The sequence below is a fragment of the Amblyraja radiata genome, chromosome 25 (genome assembly GCF_010909765.2).
Source record: "Amblyraja radiata isolate CabotCenter1 chromosome 25, sAmbRad1.1.pri, whole genome shotgun sequence".
NCBI classification, from domain to species: domain Eukaryota; kingdom Metazoa; phylum Chordata; class Chondrichthyes; order Rajiformes; family Rajidae; genus Amblyraja; species Amblyraja radiata.
The window spans coordinates 22,082,620-22,098,892 of NC_045980.1; the positions used below are offsets into that span (position 1 = coordinate 22,082,620).

Genomic DNA, 16,273 nt, shown 5'->3' on the forward strand with positions numbered 1-16,273 from the left:
CATTTCCAAACCAAAGGTAACACAGTTTTAGCATTTCCAAACTATATTTTCAAACCACATAAAGGGCACTGACAGGTCAGTAAAACCACTCAGTTTAGTAGACATGTGTTCAGTGTTATTCACAGCTCAGACTGAGAGACGTGACCCTCTCACTTTCTCACTTCCCCCCCCCCCCCCGCCTCCCCCTCCTCTCCCCCCCTCCCTCCCCCCCCCCTCCCCCTCCCCCCCCCTCCCCTCCCCCCTCCCCCTCTCCCTCTCCCCTCCCTCCCCCTCTCCTCCCCCCCTCCCCTTCCCCCCCCCCCCCCCCCCCCCCCCCCCCCCCCCCGTCCCCCCCCCCCCCCCCCCTCCCCCTCCCCCCCCTCCCTCTGGCAGAGACTGACAGGCACTCAACACTTCCGGGTTTTATAGTCCCTCCGGAAGGGGCGTGGCCTTCAGGAGAGAGAATCTCAACATTTCTTAAACACTAATAACTCTTTTATTTTTCAGCGATGAGCAAAATCCTCTTGTCCTGCGCCGCGGAGGGGGCTCTGAATAAGATAGCCAAAAATCACAGCCGTAAGTGGCAGCTTTTTTTCTAAAATCAATATACAGAACAACAGGAAGTGGTCAAGATCAGACTTTTAGTAATATAGATTGCAGAAATTACAGGTTGAGGTCTTCTGAAAAGTTGCAGATTCTGGAGACATGAAGCAAAAACAGACCTCAAAAATAACATCTGTGCATCAGGAAACATAATTAATATTTCAAATCACCTTTAATCTAGTCTCATTTAAATGCCCCATCTAAGCTAGTCTTATTTACCCATATTTGGCCCATGTCTCTCTAAACCTTTTCTATCCATTTACCTGTCCAAATGTTTTTTTATAGGTGGTCTTTTGCATGCAGCAAATACTTCCTCAGCAGCTTGCTCCATATACCTACCACCCTCTGAGTGAAAAGGTTACCCCTCAGGTTCCTTTTAAATAATACTCTGCTCACCTGTTGTTGGAATTACTTAACACACGTACTGTGATTAAGATCCAAAGATTTTATTAGCAATACAGCACAGGTAACTTCATCTTAACACATAACTCAAGACTGGGGAAGAAAGGGAAAGAAGGCTTTCTATTAAACCAGTGTGCGGAGCTACAGTATGACTCATAACAAGAGTTATCCTCTCTACATCCTCTCTCTTAAACCATCTCAATTTTTCACCACCTGGGACAAAGTCGGTGGTATGACTGGTGGCGGAGATTAAAACAGCATTCCCGGTGATGAAACAGAGGACTTTGGCACAGGCGGAGGAGGCGTTGTCATTGGCAGAGCAGCTGTTTCAGAAGTGGGTTGATGTGCTGGTACAGGCGGACCGATGCCGCTGGACGTGGACAGAAGTACACTTGTACAGTCTGGATAATACGGAGGTGGAGCCAACTCATTCACAGGCAGCATATGTTGTCTGTTACGTCTGAATGTACCGCCATCAGCACTGACCAAATATGTGCGTGGCTCAAAGTCAGTTCCAGAAATAACACCGATATGGTCATGGCCTTTGTCAGTTTGCAAATGAACCACCTACCCCTTGGTTAATGGTGACAGCGGCCTGTTTGTTTTGTCATACCACTGTTTTTGAATGTCACGCTTTTGTTGCAGCCTGGACTGGACTTCCGATGGTGAGACCACCTGCGGGATCAATGCCTAATCTGCCATGGCTCAGGTCTGCCTTGACAATAAACGTTGAGCAGGGGAACCCAAGATGGGGTCGTGGGAGATGCTGCCTTGGTTGAGCAGGTCCAGGTACACGTCGGAATTAGCCCTGTGCGATCGTTCCATGAGCTGTTTGGCACTCTTGACAGCCCAATCACCCAGTCCATTTGACTGGATATTCAGGGCTGCAGGTGATGTGGCGAAAACCCCAGCGTACAACAAACACTTTGAAGTGTTGGCTGGTAAATTGACTGCCATTATCAGATAGTATGCAAGGAGCTCCATGGTCTGCAATATGGCGAGTGAGTTTTAGAGCTGCCCCGTGAGAAGTGGGGCTGCTAAGAAAATCGATGTCAAACCAACCGGAATACAAGTCGACAAGTACCAGGTACTGCTTGCCATGCCACTCAAATATGTCAGTTGCCACTGTTGACCACGGGAGGGCTACAGTGAGGGCTGGGTGTGAGAGAAATGGTTGCTTTTGTTGATGAGGTGCCAAGTTGTTACACACTGCACAGCATGCCACATTCTCGAGGATGTATTCAGCCATACCAGGCCAGTAAAACATGTTTTTTGCTCGTAGGACAGTTGCTTCAGTGCCTGGGTGCCCTGCATGAACAGCGATAAAATACTTGCTGTGCAGCGAAGCAGGGACTACAGCCTTGTGGCCTTTTACGATAATACCATCCTGTAGTACAGTGATTAAGATCCAAAGACTTTTATTAGCAATACAGCATAGGTAACTTCATCTTAACACATAACTCAAGACTGGGGAAGAAAGATAAAGTGGGCTTTCTATTAAAGCAGTGGGCGGAGCTACAGTATGACTCATAACATGAGTGACACTGATCTACATCACCTCAAACCTATGCCCTTTAGATCTTCCCTACACTGGGAAAAAGACTGCATTCACCCTATCTTTTCCTCTCATACACCCCTATAAGATCACATCTCAGCCTTCGGTGCCCCGTGGAATAAAGTCCTAGCCTATCCAACCTCTTCCTACATGATAATATTTTGTCTTGCCCTTTAAACATCCATGTAAATCTTCTTTGCATCTTTTTGGCTTAATGTCACCTTTCCTATAGCTGGATCACCACATAATACTCTAAGTGTGGTTTTACCAACATCTTGTACAACTGTGACATAACATCTCACTTCTATACTCAATACCCTGACTGAAGGAGGTCAAAGCTTTCTTCACCACCTGAACTACCCGTGACAGCGTTTTCAGGGAACTATGCATAGATCTCTTGGCTCTACTATCTGGGGCCCCACCGTTAACGATGAAGGTCTTGCCTAGGTTTGACAACCCAAAATGGAACACCTTACACTTATCTGAATGAAACTCCAATAGCCATTCTTCAGCTCACTTGAACAGCTGATCAAGATCTTACTGTAATTCTTGATACCATCTCCACTGTCCATGATATCACCTATTTCAGTGTAATCTGAAAACCTACTAATCATGCTTTGTACATTGTTATCCAAATCATTGAAATGTGACAAACAGCAATAAGGCCAGCATCGACACCTGAGGCACATGACTGGTCACATGGTCTGGTGAGCGGCAGCTTCGACTACCCCGGGCCGCGGTGTTTGAGCCGCAGGACAGGTTTTAACATCGCCCGGGGGGTATCGCCTCAGCGCAGAAGGAGAAGAGGAGGGAAGAGACTGCAGCCCTAAGACTTTTGCCTCCATCACAGTGAGGAGATGTTGGGTGGACTCACTGTGGTGGATGTTAATATGTGTTTATTGTTGTTTTTTTATTGTATTGTATTATATGTATGACTGCTTAAATTTCGTTCAGACTTCGGTCTGGATGACAATAAAAGGCTATTCTATTCTATTCTATTCTATTCTATTCTATGCCTCTCGTCTGAAAGATAACCTTTCACCATCATTCTATACTTCCTGCCATGAAGCCAAATCTGTATCCCTTTGGCTTGCTCTCCCTGGATCCCATGCAATCTACTAACCTTTGAGAGCAGCCTGCCTGTGGAACCTTATCAGTCTGAAGAAGGGTCTCAACCCAAAACGTCACCCATTCCTTCTCTCCAGAGATGTTGCCTGCCCTGCTGAGTTACTCCAGCATTTTGTGTCTATCTTTGAACCGTATCAAAAGTCTTGCTGAAGTCCAAATAGATTATGCCTATGGCTCAGCCCTCGTAAACCTTTTTGGTTACTTCTTCGAAAAACTCAAATTTGCAATTCACAATCTCCCAAAACCATGCTGACTATCATAATCAAACGATGTCTATGTAAATGCATGTATATCATATCCCTCATAATCCTCTCCAGTAGGTTTCCGACTGCTTTTAGGCTAACTGGTCTACAATTCCCAGTATTTTATTTTTCTTTGCAGCTCTTCTTAAATAGAACCCATTCCCCAGTCTTCCAGATAAATAATGAGAAAGAGGCCTCGGCAGCAGCTGAGGGCAGGTTAATCTTCCACAGAATTTCTCAAGGTAGAAGCAATTGGCTTTGTAAAGTAGCACTGACCAATACACACACAGAACAATTATTTGTCTCCAAATGAAAGAATGAAACTTTACCCAACTGGTTGTTTGGAGTTGTTGTATTCCTTTCCGTTCCACCTACTGTCTCTTTTCTAAATGTTCCAACGTCTGAAAAGTCAAATTTAACAGTATTTAGGAATGGTAGTTTTCACAATCATAGTCATACAGTGTGGAAACAGGCCCTTCTGCCCAACTTGCCCACACCGTCCAACATGTCCCATCTACACTAGTCCCACCTGCCCATGTTTGGTCCATATTCCTCCAAACCTATTCTATCCATGAACCTGTCCAAATATTTCTTAAATGTTGCAATACTACCTGCCTCAACTACCTTCCTGGCAGCTTGGTCCATACACCCAACACTGTGTGAAAAAGTTATCCCTCAGGTTCTTATTCAATCTTTCCCCCCTCCCCTTAAACCTATGGCCCCTGGTTGTTCATTCCCCTATTCTAGGCAAGAGACTCTGTGTGCCTATCTTATATATTCCTCTCATGATTGTGTGCACCCCCATACTCCAAGGAATAGAGCCCAAGCATACTTAACCTCTCCCTATAGCGCAGGCTCTCGAGTCCTGACACCATTCTCTTAAATCTTCTCTGCGCCCTTTCCAGTTTGACAACATCTTTCTTATAACATGGTGCACAGAGCTAAACATAATACTCTCAATGCAGCCTCACCAACGTCAAATATAACTGCAACATAACCTCCCAACCTCTACACTCAATACTCTGACTGATGAATGCCTATGTGTCAAAAGCTTTTTTGTCCACCCTATCTACCTGTGATACCACTTTCAACTAGCTATGTACATGTACTCCAAAATCCCTCTGATCTACTATATTCCCCAGAGTCCTACTGTTCAGTGGTCCTGCCCGTGTTAATGCTCCAAAAATGCAATACGTTACATTTCTCTGTATTAAATTCCAGTAAATTCCAGCAACCTGCCCAGCGATCAAAATCTTGCTGCAATTCTTGACGACTCAAATCCAAATCTACAATGTCTACAGCTCTGCCTTCATCAGCCTCTTGAATGAATGAATGAATATTTATTACATGTCATTTGAACCTCAGTGAGGCTCAAACGAAACTCAGTTTCCACAGCCATACAAACAGAGACAATTCCTATAAGACATACAAACAATTCAATTTACACAAACATCCATTACAGTGAATCTCCTTCTCACTGTGATGGAAGGCAAAGTCTTTTCTCTCCCCTGCACCATTTTTCTCCCAATGTTGAAGCCCCAGGCGGGCGATGGTAAGTCCCACGGCCATTTTAGGCCGCGCCGGGCGATGTACGGCCCCGCTCCGGGTCGTTCCAACCCCGCAACACGGGCGGGAGAAGTCGCGTTGCGGGAGCTCCGAAAAGCGGTCTCCACCCGGACTTGCGAGCTCCCGATATTCCAGTCCACCGGACCTGCGGCTGCAGCTGAAGCATCCGAGCTCCGGGGTCGGGCCGCAGCAGCGAGCCACCACCGCTCCCCACGCTCCGAGGCCGGCCAGTCCCACGATGGTGAGTAGTCCACAGCTCCACGACTGGAGCCCCCAGGTCGTTCCGGCTGGAGGCCGCTCCATGGTGCTAGGCCCCAAAGACAACGGAGACACGACAGGAAAAAGGTCGGATCTCCCGTGCAGGGAGGAGATTTTTTTAAGTTTCCTCCTCCCCCCACATATACACAGTTAAAAACAGTATTTAAAAATACGAACAACTACATTTAACTAGACAAAAAATTAAAAAAAAAGACAGACAGACTGTAGCGGCCGCTGCAACAGTGAGTTGCTCCACCACCAACATGGATGGTCTATGGTCACATAATCAAAAAACAATCAGATTCGTAAGACACGATTTCCTACGTACAAAACCATGCTGACTATCTCTAATTAGCCCATGTCCATCTAATATGCGTATATATCTTATCCCTCAAAATACTCTCTAGTAAGTTTCCGACCACCGATATTAAGCTCACTGTCCTGTCGTTCCCAACCTTTTCCCTGCAGTCATTCTTGAATAGAGGCACAACATTTGCCACCCTCCAGTATTTAATGACTCGGAAATCTCAGTCAAGGGTCCTGGAATTTTGTCTCTAGCATGCCACAGTGTCCTCGGGTATATCTGATCAGGTCCAGGAGATTTGTCTATCTTCAGACGCGTCATGACCTTCAGCATCTCCTCCACCATAATACTCATTGCTCCCAAGACATTTCCAGTAACAGCCCCAAGTTATTCAGTCCTCCTGTCTTTATCCATGGTAAAAAATGTGTTTAGAACAAATGTAAAAGATTTGCATGAATATAGAGGTGGGTTGATTAAAAAGTTTGAGACAACATGGGAATTTGGAGAATTATGGATAGTGAAGAGGGTTGTCAAAAGATAAAGCAGGTTGTAGATCTGTTGAAAATTTGGGTGAAGAAATGACAGATGCAGTTTAATCTGGACAAGTGTGAGGTGATGCATTTTGTGAGGGCAAAGCAAAAAGCACACAGTAAATGGCTGGCCACTTAGGAGATCTGATGTACAGGCAAGGAAAGCACAGAGCATTCTTGCCTATTTCATGTGCGATTCTGAAACCTGGTAAGTTGTGTTACAGTGGTATAACGTATTATGTGGAGTCCTGATTCTCAGGAAGGATATAGAGGCATTGGAGATGGAGCAGAAGAGGTTTACCACCATGTTTAGGAAGGAACTGCAGATTCTGGTTTACACCAAAGATAGTCACAAAATGCTGGAGTAACTCAGCGGGTCAGGCAGCATGTCTGGTAAAAAGAAATAGGTGACGTTTCATAACGAGACCCTTCCTCAGACTGAGAGTCAGGGAAGAGGGAAACTAGAGGTATGAAAATGTATAGAACAAAACAGAGCCAGCACCGATGACCAAGGAAGGGTGGAGCCCACAATGGTCCATTGTTGGCAGTGAAATAGGTGATAACGAAGGGATACAAACAATGAAACTAGCAGGATGACTAGAGTTGGGGAGGGATGGAGGGAGAGGGATGGAGAGAGATGGATTGCAAGGGTTACTTGAAATTAGAGAAATCAATACTCATACCATTGGGGTATAAGCTGCCCAAACAAAATATAAGGTGTTGTTCCTCCAATTTGCGTGTGGCCTCACTTTGACGGTGGAGGAGGCCCAGGACAGAATGGTCAGTATGGAAATGGGAATTGGAAGAGAAATGGCAAACATTTTAACTCCCCTTCCCATTCTGCCCTGGTTTTGGTAAATATATATACCAGTATGCACCTGGTTGAACGTGCATAAAAAGGGTAGCTAGTCAGATTAGAAGTCCACAGATACCTTCCTCAATATCAGCCACACTACCAATTTTAGTACACATGACTGCTCCTTATAAGATTCGATTACTGATACTGCTTAGCCTTGTGTAGCCCCTTAGTAAATCAAATTCCAGTCACCAAAATCTCTTCTATAAAGTATCTTGTTGAAACACAATCACTGTTGCAGACAAATACTTACACAACATGGTGTACTTCTACGTGAAGAAAATTCAGCAATCTAAGGAAAAATGTGAATTTGAGCTTCCTTGCTATTTCCCACCCCACCATCCTTTGAATTAGGTCAATAACAATGGCCGTGGCCATTCCTGAAAAAACATAACTGTAGGAAAAAATGTTAATTTTGTCTTACACCTGGATAAGACACAACTTAAGTGAGCTGGGCCTTGTAAGGGTTTCTGCTCAAAGACATAATTCCAGCCGTAATTTATTTAGTCATATTTTCTTCTATTTTACATATACTGATTGGCACAAAGGGCAACACACAAATATATTTCCAAAGAAGAAATTAACAGCTAACCTGAAAGACCATCAGAAGGGTTTGCTTCCTCTGTTTGTGTACTTGCATCAATCAATCCATCTTCATATCTCCCAGGCATTTCAGCATCTGGAATAATAAAGTTAATCGTACTTAGGATTGGAATTGCACAAAATAGATTAATACTCGCCGATTATTTTTTTCATTTGTTCTAAAAGAGAAAAACTCAGGAATATATTTATTCTTGGACAATATTTATCTCACAATGACTTTTACAATGTTCTCATCTACATCATTTTATTATTTATTGATGATAGGAAATACTGAAAATTTCAAGAAAAAGATGAGCAGCTTGTAATATGTTTAACCCAAGAGCTTACATACTGGGGAAGCATGATGGTGAAATAGACCAACATAGTGAAGAAAATGTAAGGATGTTAGGAGAGGCAATAGACAGGTTTAGAATGTGTTTAGATTCCAAGGCACAGCTAGCTGATGTTAAAATAAACACCAGGATTTTAAACCAGGCTCAGGGCAATAAAACTGATCAGGAAATAGAGGTGTCTTTTCTTGCACCTATTTGTCAGACAAATGGGAGAATGGTTTTCTAAATAACAAGAAAAAGCTTAAAGATAACTGAAAAATCAAGGATGAAAGTGTATAGTGACATCGACCAATGATGCATTATTTCAAATACATGAAATCTGCATGTAAATAATTGTGTTGTGAGAATATAAAAATGTGTGGGTGCAGCAAATCATTGAAACACTTTGGGTTCTCTTGGCATGTTTCCCAGTGCATGCTGTCAAGGACTTGAATCAACTGATTAGTTTAAGAAACTCACCAGTGCTGTACAAGTTTTTATTTGTGTCTGTTCCTATCAGTAATTAAGAGGTTAATTGCGACACATGTGAAAGCTAGATTGAGGTACAGGTTAAACACAAAATTCTCTCCAACATTCAGTAACCTGTAGATATTATAATTCCTTGCATAACTAGTAAAATGTCATCAGGTTTTGCAAAAAATACTTGGAATAGTTTCATCACTGGGCAGGAGCCATCATGCTGAGGAGAAGGGCATGGAAGCAAATGAATGGAGGGAAATTAATAGTTGACATGTTAGACCATATCTGAACTACAAAAGAGGAGGTACCACTTGTCTAAAATAATATTACAGTGGATAAATCCCCAAGTGCTGTGTAAGTACATCCTCAGACATTGTGGAAAGCGAGAGAAGAAATTGCTGGGAATATAGACGCAAAAAGCTGGAGTAACTCAGCAGGTCAGGCAGCATCTCTGGAGAAAATAAATAGGTGATATTGAGTCAAGACACTTCATCAGACTCAGAGTCAGGGAGAGGGGACACTTAGTGTGCCCTCCCTGACTCTTAGTCTGATAAAAGGTCTCGACCCAAAATGACACCTATTGCTTTTCTCCTTTTGTGTTTATTTTCAGTATAAACCATGCATCTGCAGTTTCTTCTTGCACAATAAATAGCTGGGGGTCTGGCTTTAGCCATGGAGGATGTACCAGAAAGCTGGTGGGTGGATAATGTGGTGTACTTATTTAAGAAGGGCTGCAAGGACAAGTCAGTGAGCCTTCTATCAGTGGTGAGTAACTTATTGGAGGGGATTCTGAGAGCCAGGATCCATCAGCATATGGATAAGGGCTGATGTGAGAGTCAGCATGGCTTTGATTCAAGAGGTCAAGGGTGTTTAATTGTCACATGTACTGAAACAGAACAATGACATTTTACCTGCAGCAGCACAATAGATTTATAAGCACAGTACTCAATATATAATACTGTATAATAAACAAAACAAATAGAACTTCAATAATAAAAAGCTCTTACATAGTGCAAAACAAAAAGCCCAAAGTTCCTAGAACTATAACAGTTCGTAGTTTGAAGTTCAGTTGGTGATTGTAGTGTTCAATAGACTCATGGGTGTTGAAAAGAAACTGATCCTGAATCTAGAGGTCATGGTTTTCGGGTTCCTATACCTTTTTGCTGGCATGAATGAAACAAGAGCATGGCCAGGGTGGTGTGGGTTCTTGATGATGCCGGCTGCCTTTTTAAAGCAGCGTCTCTTAGATTCCTTCGATGATGGGGAGGTTAGTAGCCGTGACGGTCTAGGCACCACTTTTTATAATCTCCTTTGTTCGTGGGTGTTCGAGTTGCCGAAACAAGCCATGATGCAATCAGTCAATATACTCTCTATTGTACCCTGTTATGCTCTCTAGGAAGTTAATAGCAGGATAGACAAAGGAGAGTCACTGGGTGTTGTTTTGAACCACTGGAATCCTTCTGCTGAAGGTACTTCCAGAATGCTAATGGAGAGAGAGCTCCAGGTTTCCACCTCAGTGACAATGAAGGAATTTTCAAATCAGATTTTTTGTGTGACATGGACCTGAACATGCACCTAAATCTTTGTCCGTTGTGGTGGTAGAAGTCATGGCTTGGGGATACTATTGGCAGTAGCTGAGGCAAGTAACTGGATTTTGGTCTGTCAGAAAGTGAATTATTTAGCTGCATTAGACCAGCCAGAGCTTCAGCAGTGGCGAAGCACTGAATTCCAACGCGGAGTGGGGCGATGCCTTGCCGGGGATCGCCAGTGTTGGAGCTCCGGAGTGTTGGGCCTGCTGATTAACACCCGTGGAGCTGTGGTTTGTGGAGCTTCTAGCTGCGGGCAGCACTGACTTTAACATCGTGGAGTCCTGGGATCTTTTGCCGGGTTCGCAGTGTTGGAGCTCCGCCCAGCTCGGCCTGTGGACTTTGGGAGCCGCGGTCTCCGGTAGGAAGTGGCCGATTCGGATACTCCAAGCTGCTGAGTGTGTTCTTCCATTCCGACGTTGGAGTTCCATCATCCCGGCGGGAGGGCCGTACATAGCGGCGACTGCGGAGGGCTCAAAGGCCACGATCACGAGTAAACAAAGAGGAAGATTATTGAACTTTATTACCTTCCCTCACAGTGGAAAACATTGATTCCGCTGTGTAAGGATGTCTATGTTAAATCCTATTGTGTTCTTTTTATTCATAAGGCTGCATGGTAACTCAAATCGCACTGTACCAAGTGGTGCATGTGACAATAAATGTAACTTGAAACTTGATCTTCCTTTGTGAGAGTTACGAATCAATGATTGTTATGGTGTACATAAGTGAATGCATGGTTCACTGGAAAGATTCATGGAAAGTCTGGATATTAGGTGATGCAGCATGAAAAAGTGAATTTCGCACATAGTATATATTTAAAGGCCAAATTGGAATAAGTTATCATTTCCATCAGAACAGACAGTCTATGCCTATGTCACCAATATGAAGTGACTGACCTACTGACATACATTAGCATATTTTTTTAAACAACCAGTCAATATGAATTTTTGACCTGCGTCAGCAGATTCCTTTCTCCGTGATTTGGGATATTCTTCAAGTAACACAATGTCACCTTGCTTAACATCAGGATTATCTGCAATATAATTTCAAAATATCATTAATTTTATTTTAGTTATTATTAAAATACTTGGTACCAAAGAACATCGTGGAGATTTTTAAATTGCATCTGCTTTGATGTACACTGACAAAATAAATGACACAAAAATCATGTTGTGATTAAAGGTTTATATTCAGCTCGCTTTATCTTACCCTTTGTTCTATTGTACTTTAGTCTGACTTGATTGTACTTATGTATAGTAAAATCTGATGTGATTGGATAGCATGCAAAACAAAGCTTTTCACTGTACCTCAGCCGCATGACAATAATAAACCTCAATCTAGGCGGAGACCAGTGGTGTGTGAGATTCTGCATAATATCATTGTTTTCTTAACACAAAAAATGAACAGTATGCCAACAATTCTTTGATCTATGAAAAAAGTTAAAATCCACATCGCTTAAAATATTCATGTTAAAAATGTGCAATGTTAAATTTGGCCAATTAGCAAATTTATTTACTATCGCCAAATCGTGCCTTAAGCCTGCTCTTCCTCTAGAAGTCTGAAGTGCCACAGCATCAGGTTCGTAGAGAACTAGACTAAGTGGGACACATGGGAGGCCTGGTCCCCCAACGCAACCCTTTCCCCAACGCAATATTCCGCCACTCAACTGTTCTCCCAGCGCAACCCATTCCCCAATGCAATATTCACATCTCATAAATGTGAGATGTTGCATTTTGAGAACTTAAACCAGGCAGGACCTCACACTGAATGATAGGGCCCAAGGAAGTGTTGTTGAGCAAAGGGATTGAGGAGTACAGGAGTATAGTTTCCTGAAAGTGGTGTCACAGGTAGAAGCCTTGGATGTTGGTACATTATGTTATTGTTATACAAGACGTTGATGAGGCTGCATTTGAAGTTTGTGTTCAGTTTTGGTCACCCAGCCTTAGGAAAGATGCTATCAAGCTGGAAAAAGTGCAGAGACGATTTACAAGAATGTCACGAGGATTTGAAGGCCTGAGCTATGGGGAGAGATTGGGCAGGCTAGGAGGCTGAGGGGTGAACTCAGAGGTATATAAAATCATGAGGGGAATAGATGGGTTGAATGCACCGTCTTTTTCAAGAACTAAGGGGCACAGGTTTAAGGCACGAGGTGGAAGATTTAATAGAAATCCAAGGGGCAACTTTTTCACAGAGAGGGTACTAGGTATCTGGAATGAGCTGCAAGAAGTAGTTGAAGCAGGTACAATAACAACATTTAAAAATACATTTGGAATGGTACATGGATAGGAAATGTTTACAGCGATATGAGCTCGACGTTGTCAACTGGGACAATCTGAGATGGGGCATCTTGGATGAGTTGGAGCTGTTTGCATGCTGTATGCATCTAACATTCCTACCAGTGAAGTAAGCCTGTTATTTACAGGCTTATCCCTACAGGCTTATCCCTACTGCCATTTTTGAATAAGGGCAGAGCATTAGCTCTGCTCAGACTTCTGGTATTTTATCCATTGTTAATAATTCTCTATCAGAGCCCCACCAATCTCCTGCTTTGATTCCCTTTGTACCTTTAGATAAATCTTGGAGATTTATCCACCCTAATATTTCGACCACATCCGCTTTCCTGTTCTCTACCTTCTCCAGAATACGACCCTACCTCTCCTTTAATTCTGCTGCCTGCACATCCTTCACCCTAGTTAATACCAATGAGAAATATTCATTTTGGACCATGCTCATATTCCTTGGCTCCATGCATAGATTTCCTTGTTGGTCCCGGCGGGGACCTCTTTTTAAAAAAAACTACACTCTTGCTTCCAATATACATGAAAGGTTTTAGGATTCTCCTTAAACCTATTTGCAAAGGCCATTTCTTGGTCCTCTTTTGCCCTCCTAATATCTTTCTTGAGTTCTCTCCCATATCCTCTGTACCAGTGAATCTTTGACATCTTCATTTTCAGCAGAACACATGACATAGGTGTTTCAATGTGAACACAATGTTTAAATCCTGTTCCAGAGATCTGAGCACATACTTTAGGTTTTCAATTCAGCACTAACATATAGCATCAGAAATCTTTTGCCTGTTCAAACCAAACAAAATATTCCTTTGCATAGTTTAAAAAGACCCGTATACTTTCTCCTTGTTCCAGCCTACATTTACTTCACAATTTAAACCACTGAATTTGATTGACATCAACAACCTTTTTGATGTTTACAGGAGTGTGGATGAATTGGTTAATCTGTTTATCTACATATAGTTACTCTTTAAAAAAGACATTAGTAGTGAAGTGCTTTGGCATTTTCTTAGGATGTAAAAGGTGTTCCATAAATACAGGTTTTCAAATATTAAATACCCCACATTTCCTTATCACACTTTTGACATTAAGGCTCTGAGAGCATATCCACCAGTCCCATTTCACCATGTATCTCTCTGTAACATATTTTATCCCATCTGTCAATCAATTCCATCCAGAGTCTCCTGTCGTCCTCCTACATTATGGACAATTTACAGTAGCTAATTAATCTAACCAATACCTCTATTATGTGGGAGAATATCAGAGCACCCAGAGGATGCTGTTACGGAGAAAACTTGAAATTCTCCGCAGACAACTCACAAGGTGCCTATGGATTCCATGAGCTGGGCAACAACAGGACTACCTGGTGTTTCACTGTGTTCTCCTTTAACTGTATAATACACATATAATTGTCTGATAATTAAATATAATCATTGTTAATACCTGCTGTAATTGCTGAATAAGCATTCACTGAATTACCAAAAGTAGGACAATTCTCCTAAATCAATTACTTTTACCTGCAGTCGAGGCGTAAATTATTTCTATTGTTTCTACATCAGTGTCTCCTGCAGTTACCTCTTCTGAAATGCAAATAAATTAATTGTTATTGATGATATCCCAAGAAAATTCAGTGCCAATAAACAGATGAGAAAAAGAATAGAGTGAAATGACATTTCATGAAAAGAGCCTCCTGTGCTGATGTCTTCTTTTGAATAAACAATGGAAAATGTTTCCCTGGTAAACAAAGACTTGCTGAAAAAACCCAAAAATCTGCCTGGTACAGTAGTGGATTGACATCTAACTAATGTTATATATATGCGTAATTTGGTATGAATTATGATTGTAAAAGGTTTAATTCCATAACTACAAACACCAAAAGAGTTGACCTTGTAAAATTTTCACTGCTCCGGTCGACCACATGCCGTAATTCTCTAGACTCCTTTGTGAAGGTGAAGCGGTGAAGTTATGGCACCAAAGTATTGAACCACAACTTTGAAGAACTTTCCCAACTATTCTCAATTTTCTTTCAACTACTTTTTTCATTCCGCATTATCTTTTTGATTCTCAGCTTTTTCTTCCTTTAAGACCTTCTTTATGGCGTTTACATAGACTGAAAAGGTGATCATCTTTTTATTGGTTGCTCAATTTGCCAATTTTATTCATTCAACCAATTCAATAGCTGCCTTTTGAGATCTCCCGCTGCTGCTCCGATACTGAAATAGACTGACTCTACCACTCCAATGGCAAGCTTTGAAATCTCCAATTGTTGCTCTGAAACTGAAATCATCTGACTCAACCAATATAATGGCAAGCTTTTGAAATAAGTTCCCATTGCTTCCTCAACACCAAAAGAGACGGACTCAACCAATCCAATAGCAAGATTGTTTTGGAATGTATGCTGTGACTGATTGTCACTGGGACACTAACTTCTCACAATCAATTATTTGAATGAGGGCATCAAGAGTAATCTATTTAGATTTGTTGAAGAAACAAAGCTTGTTGGCAGCGTGGGCTTTGAGGAAGGTGGTGGATAGGCTTCAGGAGGATACAGACAGGCTAGATGAATAGACAAAGAACAATTGAATATAATGTGGAGAAATATGAGATCATAATTTGAAAAGAGGCAGATGGAGTCCCCCATTGTAGGCTGATCCAGAAGATTAAAATGCACAGAATAAACAGTAATTTGGTCATATGGATTCAGGTCTGACTTACTGAAAGAAGACAAAGGGATGTGGAGGAAAGGAAAATATTGAGGCTGAAGGTTTGTGACCAGTGGAGTTCGCAGAAATCTGTGGTGGGACATCTACTGTTTGCTATTTATAGAAATTACTTGGATGTAAATGTAGGGGGGTTGGTCGGTAAGTTTGCAGATGACACCAAGATTGCTGAGGTTATGGACTATGAGGAAAGCATTCAAACTATATTGGTTTTCCCCCCGAAGGTTTCATGCTGTTCTGTTCTACGTTTAGAATATTTTTAAATGATGACAGAAATCACAGTGCTGGTTATCAGAAGCAACAAGGAATACTTGAGTAAGAATCACTGTTAGTTAATATGTTTCAGCAAGCAATTCAAAAGGCAAACAGTATTTGGGCTTTATTGCTAAGGATTTGAGTGACAGCGTAGAAATGCCACGCTCCAATTACATAGCAGCTGGTGAGTAAGGAAACCTCTTGGTTACGGAATTACCATCCTCCAGCAGCTGATGAATTATTGAACTGCACTTGGAAAAAGGATTGAGAGTATCCCAGAATACACTCTGGGTGGGGATTTCTATTTCATAATTTATCGAGTTATCCAAAATCTGAAAAACATAGCTACAAGACTGGGTCTGCAGAATATGCAGTAACCTTTACACCTATGTGCTAGAGAGCATACTGACTGGTTGCATCACGGACTGGTTTGGTAACTTGAATGACCAGGAACAAAGAAAGCTGCAGAAATTAATAGATATTGTCCAGTCCATCATAGATATTGATTTCCCCATCATCAAAGGGATCTACAGGCGGCGCTGCCTCAAAAGGGCAGCCAAAATCATCAAATACACCAGATTTGTGGCGCAGCTGGTAAAACTGCTGC

General features: G+C 42.2%; 2 protein-coding genes across 2 annotated transcripts in view; both read right to left on the reverse strand.

Annotated features, from left to right (window-relative positions):
- LOC116987150 overlaps window positions 1-11,438 on the reverse strand; it is a 30,260-nt gene extending 18,822 nt beyond the window's left edge. The window contains exons 1-3 of the mRNA XM_033043027.1: window positions 11,356-11,438; window positions 8,016-8,102; window positions 4,239-4,310 (exon numbers count right to left, since the gene is read on the reverse strand). Coding sequence (XP_032898918.1) covers window positions 4,239-4,310; window positions 8,016-8,094 — 151 coding nt within the window. The 5' untranslated portion in view covers window positions 8,095-8,102; window positions 11,356-11,438. The remainder of the gene's footprint in view (window positions 1-4,238; window positions 4,311-8,015; window positions 8,103-11,355) is intronic.
- LOC116987151 overlaps window positions 8,153-16,273 on the reverse strand; it is a 160,370-nt gene continuing 152,249 nt past the window's right edge. Inside the window, exons 36-38 of the mRNA XM_033043028.1 lie at window positions 14,209-14,271; window positions 11,356-11,436; window positions 8,153-8,184 (exon numbers count right to left, since the gene is read on the reverse strand). Of these exons, the coding sequence (XP_032898919.1) occupies window positions 8,153-8,184; window positions 11,356-11,436; window positions 14,209-14,271 (176 nt within the window). The remainder of the gene's footprint in view (window positions 8,185-11,355; window positions 11,437-14,208; window positions 14,272-16,273) is intronic.